The 13534-nt window shown below is 46.6% G+C and overlaps 1 protein-coding gene across 4 annotated transcripts in view; it reads left to right on the top strand.

Moving 5' to 3' along the window:
- The window catches only part of GRIP1 (glutamate receptor interacting protein 1), a 681581-nt gene that overhangs the window by 627018 nt on the left and 41029 nt on the right, over positions 1-13534 (top strand). For all 4 annotated transcript variants that reach the window (XM_059683530.1, XM_059683528.1, XM_059683529.1 and 1 more), the window contains 2 exons: positions 1958-2103; positions 11692-11836. In XM_059683530.1, the coding sequence (XP_059539513.1) occupies positions 1958-2103; positions 11692-11836 (291 nt within the window). The remainder of the gene's footprint in view (positions 1-1957; positions 2104-11691; positions 11837-13534) is intronic.

Below are 13534 nucleotides of genomic sequence, written 5' to 3'. Positions count from 1 at the left end.
CATATTTGGTATTCCCAATGTCAGTGCTGTTGTAGAAATTCCTCGGCATGCTGATTTATTTCTGCACCCAGTACAGAAAGCACAGGCCTGAAAATGTATTGTAAGGCCTTTTATGAGTCCAACAGAGGCTCTCCTTCACTGATCATATTCCATCTTTCATTCTCCAACTGGAAATCTGAAAGCGGCCTTAGGTACACCAGACACCCCACGTGGAGACAGTAGCTTGTGCAAGAGCTTTGCTCGATGCCAGGATGTCCTTCCTGGCCCAGCCAGGTCCTTCAGCCTTTATGTTTTATCTCCTATTTGGTCCATATCCATCCAAATCAGGAAGTCTCAAACTTTTGGTTTCACGGATCAAAAATATTTTTTAAATGATTGGGGAACACTACTATAAGACTGTTTTGGGGTTGTTGTTGTTTTTACTTTCCAGTTAAGGACTTTTTAAAAAATCCCACCTATTATCACAGCCATTTCATTAAAGAAATATTTTAACCCTCAAAAAATAGTAAGTCCCTAGCTGGTTTGGTTCAGTGGGTAGAGAGCATCAACCTGTGGCCTGAAGGGTCCTGAGTTCGATTCCGGTCAAGGGCACATCCCTGGGTTGCAGGCTCCATCCCCAGTGTGGGATGTGCAAGAGGCAGCCGATCAATGATACTCTCTCATCATTGATGTTTCTCTCTCCCTCCCCTTTACTCTCTGAAATCAATATTTTAAAAAATAAATAAATGCATAAATCTGTTTTTAAAAAAGGTAGTAAGGACAGTGTGTGAGTGTAGGTGTATATAGGTAGAAGCTCCACTGTGACAAAGAGACTCATAGGTAAAGGGCATCAAACAAGGCAGCAGTTTGTCTCTCACATAACAGTGGGAGTGTGGCAGGCCCTGCAGGGCTGGGAAGCAGCTCGCCATCCTCACAGCTTGCTCAGCGTTGCAATCTTCTAGCCACAGAAGGGAGGTAGGGGTGGGCCGAGAGAGTCTGGGGTGTGCATCGCTAGGGCGTGATCCCAAAGCAGGAAGGAGAGAAGAGATGCTGGGAAGCAATTAGCAATCTCTTTCGCGGACCCAAAGCATAAAGGATAGTTCTTATCAAAACATAACTTTATTGCCAGCGTGGCTCAGTGGTTGAGCATTGGCTTATGAACCAGGAGGTCACAGTTCAATTCCTGGTCAGGGCACATGCCCTGGGCTGGGTCCCCAGTGGGGGGCGTGCAGGAGGCAGCAGATCAATGATTCTCTTTCATCATTGATGTTTCTCTCTCTCCCTTCCTCTCTGAAATCAATAAAAATACGTTTTTTAAAAACAACATAACCTTATTTACAATTACGTGTGTATACATATACACACACACAAACACATATACAATCGTATCATTTTTCTTATTTCATGATGGACCTTATAAACGTCCAGAGACCCACAGGGGTCCACAGCTAGTATTAGGCCCTCCGTGGCCACACTCCAGATAGCAAGTGTGGAAGTCACCTTTTCTCCCCCACAGAGAGCTCCCCACGCAGGTGGGAATGGCAGAGGCGCCGCCTCAGCCCTCCACGCTGTCCCTCCCACCTTGGCTGCCCTGCTTCCTCCACCCTGTCCTAGCATCTAGACGGCCAAGGATCCAAAGTGGCACGACAACGTGGAGAAGCATAGGAGGCCGGACATTCCCTCCCTTCCTGGGAGCCTTAGAGTTCCTGAGTGAGGCTGACAGTGTTGTCCTCGCTAATAGAAGGCAGCACAAGAAAAAGCTGTTTTTAATCCTCTGCGATTTCTTGTCATGGCGACCATCCAAAATAAGACTTAGGGAATGGGGGCGGGGGGAGTTGTCAATAAAATTCAATTTAAAAGCAGTTGAGGAACCGCTTTTCCTCTAAGATTACCATCATGCTGCATGATGCTAACGCCTCTGAAATGGCCTGGGTACGTGCTCATCATCGTTAGCGTGTTGCTATGCATTTGCCAACAGGACCGGAACGCTGGAACTTGGAGATAAATTGCTTGCAATAGACAACATCCGCCTGGACAACTGCTCCATGGAAGACGCCGTTCAGATCCTCCAGCAGTGCGAAGATCTGGTGAAGCTCAAAATCCGCAAAGATGAAGACAATTCAGGTATTGATAGCCTCGCCGTTGGAACTGGTGTCTCTAACTGCCCATCTGCCACAGAGAATATTAGATCTTGATGTTTTACATACAACAGCTGGCTGGTGACATTGCAGCAGAGTTTTACATAGTTAAAAGGGGCTTTAAATTGTGCATTGAGAGTTTAGTGTCAATTTTAAGTAATGGTGCTTTTAAATGATATAATTAAGATAGTGTCATTATAGAACCATTATTACAACTGTATTTAAATAATCTTTAAAGATGAAAACTAAATTATCACCCAGTACCACCCTAGTACAATGGAACAAGTCATTTTCAAGTTGATAGTTATATTTCATAATTATAACCATAGTGCATGTTACATTTTTACTTAATTTTATAAACCAGTTATCATTTTACAAACCCTTACTATATTTTTTATTTACTGCCTGTAATTTATTTACCATTCTTCTCTTCTTGCTTAGATTGCTTTTAATTGTTTATTATTGTGGATAGTGCAATCACGGATATCTTTAGGCATAGATATCTTTATTCAGTTGTTCATCCTTTGAATTATTTCATTAGGAAATATCCCTAGAAGATTGCTGAGTCAGTTTGAGATGGAAATCTTAGGATTCCTGATGAGTCTTCTACCATGTTTCTTTCTAAAAGGGCTGTATCCATTTTTAGTGCTTCCAGCAATATATGAATCCACTGGAGCAGTGCTTATCAAGCCTTAGTGGCCTCAGGATCGCCTAAAGAGCTTGTCTTAAAAAAGAAATGAACAAACAAGTCCCAGCTAGGTGGGTGGCTCAGTTAGTTGGAGTGTTGTCCTGTACACCAAAGTGGTTGTGGGTTCAATCCCCAGTTAGGTTGCGTACCAATGGCAACTAATCTCTCTCTCTCTCTCTCTCTCTCTCTCTCTCTCTCTCTCTCTCTCTCTCTCTCTCTCTCCTTCCCTCTCTAAAAAATAAAAATTCAATAACATATCCTCAGGTAAAGATTTTTTTAAAAAAGCAACAAACAAACTCATAGAGAACTTTTTTGTGGTTATTAGATGGGAGACAGGTTGTGGGGATGGGTGAAAAGCGGGGAAAAGATTTAGAAGTACAAATTGGTAGCTACAAAGTAGTCTCGGAATGTAAAGTACAGCATAGGGAATATAGTCAATAATGCTATACTAACTCTGTATGGTGCCAGATGGGTACTAGAATTATCAGAATAATTGTTTCATAAGTTACATAAATGTCTAATCGCTATGTTGTATAACTGAAACTAATATAATATTGTATGTCAACTGTAATAGGAAAATTAAAAATTATTTTTTTAAAGAAACACAGTTCTTGGGCATTGCTCCCAAATGGGGCCCTGAGATTCTGCATTTCCAGCAAACTTCCTCATTATGCTGCTATGGTCCAAGGACCACACTCCGAGTAGCCCTGCAGTAGAAGCCCTTTTATCTAATTACTAGAGGCCCGGTGCACAAAAATTTGTGCACTCGGGGAGGGAGGGGGGGGGGGTCCCTCAGCCCGGCCTGTGCCCTCTCCCAATCTGGGACCCCTCGGGAGATAATGACCTGCTGGCTTAGACCTGCTGCCGGGTGGCAGAGGGCAGGCCCAATCCCTAGGTGCAGCCCCTGGTCGGGCTCAGGGCAGGGCCATTTGGGGAGTTGGGGCACCGCCCCATGTCATGCACAGAGCAGGGAGGATCAGGAGGTTGCGATGCCACCCTCAGTCACGCTCAGGGTAGGGCCGATTGGGGGGTTGGGGCACCGCCCCCTGTCACACTCAAGGCAGGGTCGATGGGGAGGTTGCGGCGCAACCCCCTGTCACGCACAGAGCAGGGCCAATCAGGGGGTTGGGGCGCTGGCCCCTGTCACTCACAGAGCAGAGCCCATCAGAGGGGTTGGGGCGCCGCCACTCTCACACTCAGGGCAGGGCCGAAGGGGAGGTTATGGCTCTACCCCGTCACACACAGAGCAGGACCCGTTGGGGGGGGCGGGGGGGGGAGGGGGTTGGGGCACCACACCCTGTCACACACAGAGCCGCAGAGCGATCAGGGGGTTGGGGAGCTCCCCCCTATCAGGCACAGAGCAGGGCTGATCAGGGGGTTGGGGCGCCTTCCCCTGTCCCGAACAGAGCAGGGCGGATAGGGAGGTTGTGGCCCTGCCCCCTGTCGCACACAGAGCCGCAGGGCGATCAGGGGGTTCAGGGGGTTTGTGCACTGCCCCCTGTCACACTGATGCCGGTGCCGGGAGGCCTCGCGGCTCCGCTGATCCCCTTGCACTGGGTGTGTGTCGGGGGGGGGGGGGGGGGGGGGAGTGTCCCTCAGCCCAGCCTGCCCCCTCTCACATACTGGGAGCCCTCAGGCGTTGACCCCCATCACCCTCCAATCGCAGGATCGGCCCCTTGCCCAGGCCTGATGCCTCTGGCCTAGGCGTTCGGCCCGGGCAGTGAGGACCTGCAGCTGCAGCGGCCCCACGATCGTGGGCTTCGCTTTAGGCCCAGGCAAGGGACCCCTAGCTCCTGGGACTGCCAGCTTCGACCGTGCCCAGCTCCCATCGCTGGCTCCACCCCTACTTCCTGCTATCACTGGCCAGGGCGGAAAAGGCACCTGATTCTATGATCATGGCTGGGGGGCAGGGCAAAGGCGGCCCCAGGGCCGCCTTTGCCCTGCCCCCCAGCTCTTAGCTCCCCCCTGGGTTTCAGATCACTGTCAGTGGCAGGGAGCTTCTTCCTGCTTTCCCTTTGGCCTCCCTGCATTGTGCCTACATATGCAAATTAACCGCCATCTTGTTGGCAGTTAACTGCCACATCAGTTGGCAGTTAATTTGCATATAGCCCTGATTAGCCAATGAAAAAGGTAGCTCGTACGCCAATTACCATTTTTCTCTTTTATTAGTGTTGATGATAAGAATCAGAGCTTATTGGGAAAAGTCCATTAATTGAAAGAGTCAGCAAAATGTGGGGAATTATGGAAAATATATCTATATATATAAAAGCCTAAGTGACTGAACGACGAAACGAGAGAATGACCAGTCGACCTGTCGCTATGACATGCACTGACCACCACGGGCAGATGCTCAACACAGGAGCTGCCCCCTGGTGGTCAGTATGCTCCCACAGCCAACCTTCCATGTCCCCTCCCCAGCCAACCTCCCGCAGACACTCCCCCCCCCCCGCCCCCCCCCCCCCCCGCTGTCTGGTCCCGGTTGGCCCTGATCAGGGCCAGACAGCCAATCTCCAGCAGCCCCTCCCCATCTCCCCTGCTGGCCAACCTCCCGTGGTCTCCCCCCCTGCCCCCCCCCCCATCAACCTCCCGTGGCACCAGTCAGCCCCGATGGCTGACCAAGCCAAGGGACCCCACATATGCACAAATTTGTGCACCGGGCCTCTAGTATATCCATAATATAAATGTTTAATTTAAAATTTTGCCAGGCTTACCAGTGAAGTCAAGGCCTTTCCTATGAATATTCTGCAGATTATAGTTACATGTCTTGTTGCTTGTTTGTTTGCCCAAACTATACCCATGATAATCGATTTATGATTTCCACTTTCAGATTTTTTTGTTCATTTGTTTTAATATGGTGAGAATTTTAAAAATTCAATGCAATCAGAATGCTTGCTCCATCTAGATTTTTATTTTCCCAAATGTTTTTGAATTTTTCCTCTATATAATTAATAAGTATATGTTTATGTTTGCTTAATGAACCCCTTTTATAGAATCTTTCCAAAGCATTTGATTTTATTTTCATAGAACCACTATACTCATATTTTATACATTATGGAAGATTCATTAAATTACATAGTTACAATAACAAGTAAAACTTGGATAAAACAGGCTTGGGGATAAATGTAATTGACTCTAAAATTTCAAACTTATAACTCAAGAGGTAGCAGGAGCAGAAGTACATGGGCCACTAGAGAGGGAGACCTACTAATCCACAGCAGTCCATGGCATCCGCCAGGAATCTCGCGGAGAATGCGGAGCCACAAGTAGTCTAGTCAATTGGGTGATTGGAGCTTGGTTAAGAGAGCTTCTACTGTTTCTAATTTCATCCAAACCAATAATGAGTTGTTATGCAAGTTCTGGAGTCACCTGTAATGAAACCATCTAGACCTAGAGTTCATGGTTATGTCAGGCAATGTGTTGCCGATTCCTACTCAAAGTCAAAACAAATCGGTAGTTACAGCCAATTTGCACAGCTGGTAAGGACGATTCTGTCCAAATATATAACCAACATTTTAAAATATGCATAGGTTTCTACTCGTTATTTCCCAAGCAACTGGTTTTTTGTGCCAACATTTGCATTCCTCTCCTTACAAGCATGCTTCGATTGCACTTTCCTTTTGGAGGGATAAAGCCTCCAGCAACACTCGGTTCTGTCCCAGAGAAGAAGCAAGGCCCCGTGGAGAACCCCACTTTGCACGATTTGCCAAGCGAAGCAGGTCTCAGCTACCTTCCTTGCAGAGCGAAAAAGCCAAGACAGAGGAATATACAGGAGAGTGAGGTCATAGTATTTGGTCAGTATTTGGAGCTCCCGGTTGGCAATGCTCCAGTTCCAAAGCCAAGCTGAGCAGGCACATTGGGAGGAGTTTCAGAAACATGAATCGTTGCTTTCCTTCAGCTCATTTTCCCCCTTTAGACCTTTCCTGCTATAATCTCATGTTAGGTATAATCTCTATACCTAACATGATGATAATTAGGATATGCTTATTGAGCATATTTTCCAGCTTCACTGGTTTCATTGCTCTGCCTTGCACCTTACCCAGGGAGATGGCAGAACTATTCTCAAACATTAAGTCTTTGTTTTTCATTCAGTCACGCAATTTATTTAGTGTCTATGAGGTGGAATCTACTATGCCAGGGACTGCCAATTAGATTAAAAAGGACACAGTCCCTGCTTGCCCTTATATCAGTCACCGCCTTATAAGAGAAACAGAAGAAAATCAATAATTAACAACATGATGCATGTTCTAAGGGTGTGCAGAAGATGTTAGCAGAATGTACAGGCAGCCCTGATGCCTGGGGAGCTCATGGAATGCTTCGAACAATCTCTGTCTTGACATTGTCTGGGAGGTATTGTTAGAATCAACCAGAGGAAGAGTATGAACCAAGCAGGAGGCCAGAGAGCATGGCACATCTTAGTAGCAGACGTGGCTGAAGCAAAAACGATGCGTAAGGACTCGGCAGTAGGAGAGGAGAAAGCTCTCCTAAAGCCAATCATCATGGTCCTTCTAAACCATGTTAAGACATTTGAACTTACCCCAGAAGCCAGTGCGGAGGGCTTATTGCAGGAGAGTGAGGCCATAGTGTTTGGTCAGTGACCACCAGTTGCAATCATTTACTAGAATATTGAATGAGACATTTGAGAGCGTCTAAATTAACTGTTTCTAGTCCTTTCTGGGAGAAGCTGAAGAAGAAAATGAATAAGAACACTAGATTGACCCTAGCTGGTTTGGCTCACTGGATAGAGCGTCTGCCTGGGGACTGGAGGGTCCCAGGTTCGATTCCGGTCAAAGGCATGTACCTTGGTTGCGGGCACATCCCCAGTAGAGGGTGTGCAGGAGGCAGCTGATCGATGCTTCTCTCTCATCGATGTTTCTAACTCTCTATCCCTCTCCCTTCCTCTCTGTAAAAAATCAATAAAATTCAAAAACAAAACAAAACACTAGATTGGCTTCCCAACTGACACACTGGGAAACGGGAAATTAAGTTCTCTGAGCATTAGTTTCCTCATCTGTAAATGTCCATTTACTGCCTACTTCGCGTGGCTGTCTTAGGATCAAAGGAGGTAATAAATTGAAGTGCTCAGCAATAATGTTTGGCACTTAATAAGGCCCAATGAATGCTAATGATCAACAGTCATTATTAGGGTGTTACTAAAGCTAATTTTAGCTTCATTTTACAATGGCTCGATCTTTGGAACACTTGATTATAGGCATTTCCCTCCCTCTATATTCAAGACCATTCTGCCTTCAGGAGCCTTTGCACTTGTTTTCTTTCATTACCACAGAAACATAAATTAAGTAGAGCCAAACCGTTACTGCCTGGGTCCCAGGCTCCAAAACAATGGCTGTTACCCAATCCCCAGGTCCCCAAAGATGCAAATAACCTTCTTGAAATAAAATCTATTGCTTTGCCTTGGTTGCATCTAGATTCACTAGAAACGCAGATGGGAGAGTTTGGTGATCTGAGAAGGAACCTTGAAGCAAAACAGTAGAGAATTTGGAGGAACTGTAGGAAGAGGTTAATGGAGGCTTCCAAGTCTGTCTCCAATCATTTCTAGGGGTCTGCAGAGACCACACCACAGTAAGGAAGCTGTTCTAAATGGTTCGTTTACTCAGGCTGTCCCCCTCCAAGAAAGGTGGCCATACTCTAAAATGCATCCCATCACTTTTAGTTTAAAATGAACTCTGATTGACCTGTACAGTTAGGCATTCCGAAGGCTCTCCCCCAAATCCAAGCCTCCTATTCGGCCACAGGAGCAGCTGCCGTTATGGATTCACGCCAGAGAGCGCTCACTCTGTTAAACAGGAGGCACTTGAGAAGCCCAAAACAACGTTGCTGATAATTAATGCTGCAATTCCGCATCTGTTCCGTGGTCCCATTCATTTTCTTAACTAGAGCCAAGCAGAACAAACAAGGAGGCTGGCCCCCTGTCATGTCTTTCACTAATAGTTGTAAGCCTTCTGTCGTGATGTAAAAGCTGCTTATAATATCATTAACATCTGGTTAGGCTCCTGTAGCAACTTACTGGTGATCCTGCATTTTTCATTTTTCAGAAAGTTTCTGTTCCTTAAACCCTCCAGTTGCTGCTTTCTACGCTGGAGCAGCCTGGAGGAGAGAGTGACTTGGAGGGCTTCCACCTCCAAAATGGCCTGAGCATCACCGGCATTCCTGCCAGCTCCTCAGCTGCAGAGCCGTGCACTTGCCAGTTGAGCTCCAGCCCCAGGCGGCAGATGGGCCTGGACGTGCAGCCTGGAGCTGGCGCAGCCACTCTCGGGACTGTGAGTGGAGGGTGCTCCAGGTCTGCTGTTCCCACAGAGGCAGCCCCGGTCTTACCCTCACACTTGGCAGGAGCCAGGTTAGGTTTACATCACTTTGGAAAAGGAAACTAGGCCTTGGAGTAGCTGGGAGGGTGGCTCCCAGAGCTCTCTTCCCTCGGAGCTGGTGACGTGAACATTCATTCATCTTCACTCACCTGTTCAGGCATCTACTGCAGCAGCCTTGGGGTCCTAGATCTAGGCTCTGGGGATACGAAGATGAAAATCTTGTTTTCAAGGTGATCTTATTCTAATGGAAGAGACAAGGAGAGAGATAATTAAACACCTAGTGAACAGGACTGGCTAGCATGCCTTCTCGGTGGGTGGGGGCAAAAATTGGTTCTCAGAGAGTTAGGAACCGGAGATGTTACATCACAGTGTTGAGTGGCCCTCCACAGCTCAGCCCTACCTGAGTGAATCTTAGCCCTTCCTATTTCTCTCATTAGGAAGAATTTTAATTTAATTTCTCTCCTCGTCGCGGGGCAGAGGCAAGAATTAAAATTAAAAGGTGAGAAGCACTAGGAGAATGCACAGGAGTGCGGGCTCTCCCAGGAAAGGCCTGGAGCTCCTGTGGGGGAGCCGGGAAGCCCTCCTGAAAGACAAGACATCTGCGCCCAGTGCTGAGGCCCCAGTAGGAGTTCTCCAGGAGAGAAAGATGTTTGTGCCCAGGGAGTGGCATGTGCAAGGTTAAAGACATCAGGGAAGTGCTTTTACAGAAACTCGGTGAGGAAGAATGTAGGAGACGGGGCTGGAATGGGAAGGGGGTGGCCCTCTGGAGACATGGCAGCCCCAGCTCAGCTCGCGCACAGAAAGGGGTTGTATTTTATTCTTAAGGAATTGGGGAACCAATGAAAAGCGTCAAGTAAGAGAGTGACATTCAGATTTATGCCTTTGAAATATTCCAGGAAGAACGGAAAGGGAATTATAGGCTGGCAGCACCGGTGAAAATCAATGTGAGGGAGAGGGACAAAGGCTGGGTCCCTGTCAGGAAAACATGTGGAAGAAACCAGTGTTATGAAACCCCGGGCAGAGCTGAGATGTCTGCCTCCTCTAGCGCAGGTGGCAGTGGGATGTGCTGGGACCTTGCCTGGTGGGCAAATGGGCCGCCACCACAGTCTGTGAAGATGAGCTAACCAATCTAATTAATGTCAGTTTACTCAAGGCATCACAGAGTTTTCTGAGGGAATTAATGTTTTTATTAAATTAAATATTATTAAATTAAATATTTATTATTACAAATGTATTAAATATCATTTAATAAAATAACATTTTATTACATTTTAAATGTTATTATATAAACTTCAAATATTTAAAAATAGAGAAAAATGGTGTCATAAACCATCATATGTCACCTAGCATTAACAGGTGGTAACTTATGATCAATCTTGCGGGTCTGTACTGCCGCCCTAATTTAAGACTTCTAAGATATATAATTAAATATCACAGTTTAAAATATTGGCAAAAAATTTTAATATCATTAAATATTCACTTAATGTTTCCATTTTGCCTGATTTTCATATCCATGGATAGATACAGACAGATAGGTAGATGTGTGACTGAGTTAATGCTTCGCCATGATACAGTCTGACTGTAAAAGCTGACTGTTTTGTTAAAGTAGCTTCCAGACCATTTCATTGCGTCCTTGGGTACAGAAATGAAATAGCTCCTTAACCAGGCACAGCCCCCTGAGGCCCAAGGAATAAAACAAGAAATGCTCAAAATCTTTACCACGCCACCAGCAAATACGAAACAGGTTTTGTATTTGCAAGCCTGACACAGTCAAAACACTCACTGATGCTGAAGGCACCTCAAGATGTCTTTCAGACTGAGGCTTAGACCCGTTCACAGATGTCTTCCCTTGTGCTAATGTAAAACAGCCAAAATAAATGTATGACAGTGTGACACCCGGGTGGATGCTACCGAAACATAACCTACACAGCTTTTGATTCAAAAACTGAGGAGAGGTAATCCTTCAAACCTGTTTTCAAATCCACGAGTTCATCAACATGATGTACGTTGTAAGACACAGTCGGTGGGATGATGTGTAAGGGATTCTAGATTTCCAGGCCAACCAACCTCTCCAAGCCCCACTTAGCCATGCACATAAGTTAAAGCTTGCTCCAACCCTGAGTAAAATCGACTTTTCTGTGTTGAAAGTTAGCTGGCTGTCAAGCCTGAAAATAGGAATTGCGTGGCCTGATCTCTTTGTCACTGCACGACTCTCTCCTCCCTAATTGCCTCCTCAGCCGTGTGTTCCTTCCGCTGGTATCGATGGCACACTCACAAAATGCTGGGCCAGCACCGTGCAAGGCATAGGCATGCGTGCAGGGCCTGCAGGGCACCTGGTGGCTCTCTTCAGGTTTAAAGCATAAGTCATTAGAATGTTCCCTGTTAGAATGTGATATCCTATGAAGGAAATGCTACTTCTCCAAATAATTATTTTCTGCGACATAATGTGCTGGTGCCGATGTTCTGAATTTCTTGTTTTATGTCTGAATATATTTGTCTTATTACTTTGCTTTTTTTTTTTTCTTCAAAGAAACCAATTATGACTCCTTGCCATTTATTGCAGATGAGCAAGAAAGTTCCGGGGCAATTATTTACACTGTGGAGCTGAAGCGCTACGGGGGGCCCCTCGGCATCACGATCTCAGGAACTGAAGAGCCATTCGATCCTATCATCATTTCAAGCCTCACTAAAGGGGGATTAGCTGAAAGGTACAATTTGAAGGCACTGCTCCAGTTACCTGGGTCCGAGATGGGTTTCCTTCCTCACAGCCGCATACACACGTGCTCCCCTCCCCTGCGTGGGTTTTCTGTGGGTTTGTTCCAAGATCGACTGTAGAGCTTTAAGAGCTCTTGGGCATTGCTCCGACCTGACTCTGAGGGGCATCTTACTGGCGGTGAAAGGTGCCAGGGGCTGAGCATTGATATTAGCCTCTAGAAATGTATAAACGGACCACAGTTGACTGGAGGTAGATTTATAGCCTGTCCATTTTGAGAGAAGGAGGCTGAAGTTCAGGGAGGTTAAGAGGCTTGTCCAACTCAATTCAGCAAACGTCTGTTGAGCCTCTCCCCTGACAGGCATGGCCTCAACAGGCTGTATCCTCAAAGAGTTCGGGAAGCAAAGTGCAGCATCTTAATGATATCTTGCAATTTGGAATGTTCCCTTGGCAATTTGTTTTCATGAGCACACATCCCAACCCCCTGCTAAACTGCATCTTTCTGAGACCTGCTGTGGGGGATGGTCCAGGCATCACAGCCAGTTCTGGCCTCCTGTAACCTGGCTCAGAAACGCATGCACATCATTCATGCTGACACTGGAGGACAACAGAATAGAGACGTAGCATTGCAGAGCTGTGGAGCTGCGAGGAACCTTAGAAATCATCTCATCCAACATTTTCATCTGTCAGGCAAGGGCCCTGAGGCCGCTCAAATGGATCACCCTGTTAGAATTTCATAACCTGATATTAACAGGGACACCTGTAACATGGTATTTATTCTTCAGGCGTCCTCCTGTTCTAGGTATCTCTGTTAGGGAGCAAACGAGAAAAGATTACTGTTTCTCTGCTTTAGCAAGCTACTGGTCAAGTGTTGTATGGCTTACAACACAGATCTTTCATAATCTGGAGATTCCTCATGAGAGAATGAAGTGATTTTTTTTTTCAGGGGGAAGAATTCTTTGAGAGTTGATGCATTGGTGGACTTGTTAAGCAGCGCCCCCCTACCCCCCGCTAACCTGCACGACCCAGTGTCTCCTCTGCTGCCCAGCACAGCTGCCCACTGCCCCAGAGCCAGCTGTGGTCAGAGCGCTCAGTCACAAGCAGCTCTGGGCACTGGGCTGACCCCTTCCCTCGCTGCAGTTAGTGAGCAGGGCACAGGAGGCCAGCGCATGGATTCCCTCTCCGCAGCCTTCAGCACAGAGAGATCTGGGTTTTTCCACTATCCCTGAGCTTCCTGCTGTGGGTCTACTCCTTCCCCACCCAGTGCTCCCAAGCTAAGGTAGATATGCTGAGCATGAGGACTATACATTCCAACCTGCGAGTTCAGAATTGGGTGAGCATGGGAAGAAGAAAGGCCATCGGTTTATTAGTTTATTGATCAATAAATTAATTTTTTATTTCCACATTTCAAATAATGTGCCACACCCTATACATACAGCTTCCTATTTAATCTTCAGGGCTTCCCAGTAAGATGATTACCCCCATGTAGTGATGAGGAAACTGACACCCAGAGATTAACATACGGTCCTGAGGTCCCACAGCTGGTGGTGGCAGAGTTGGATTCAAACCTAGTCCCACAGTCATGTGCTACATAATGATGACCACACGTACACAGTGGTCTCATATGATTATGACAGAGCTGAAAAGTTCCTACACCCCACGACATCATCGCTGTCCAAATGTGATATCACAA

This window comes from Myotis daubentonii, chromosome 2 (assembly GCF_963259705.1).
Source record: "Myotis daubentonii chromosome 2, mMyoDau2.1, whole genome shotgun sequence".
Classification (NCBI taxonomy): Eukaryota; Metazoa; Chordata; class Mammalia; order Chiroptera; family Vespertilionidae; genus Myotis; species Myotis daubentonii.
This window is presented reverse-complemented; position numbering and strand designations above follow the sequence as displayed.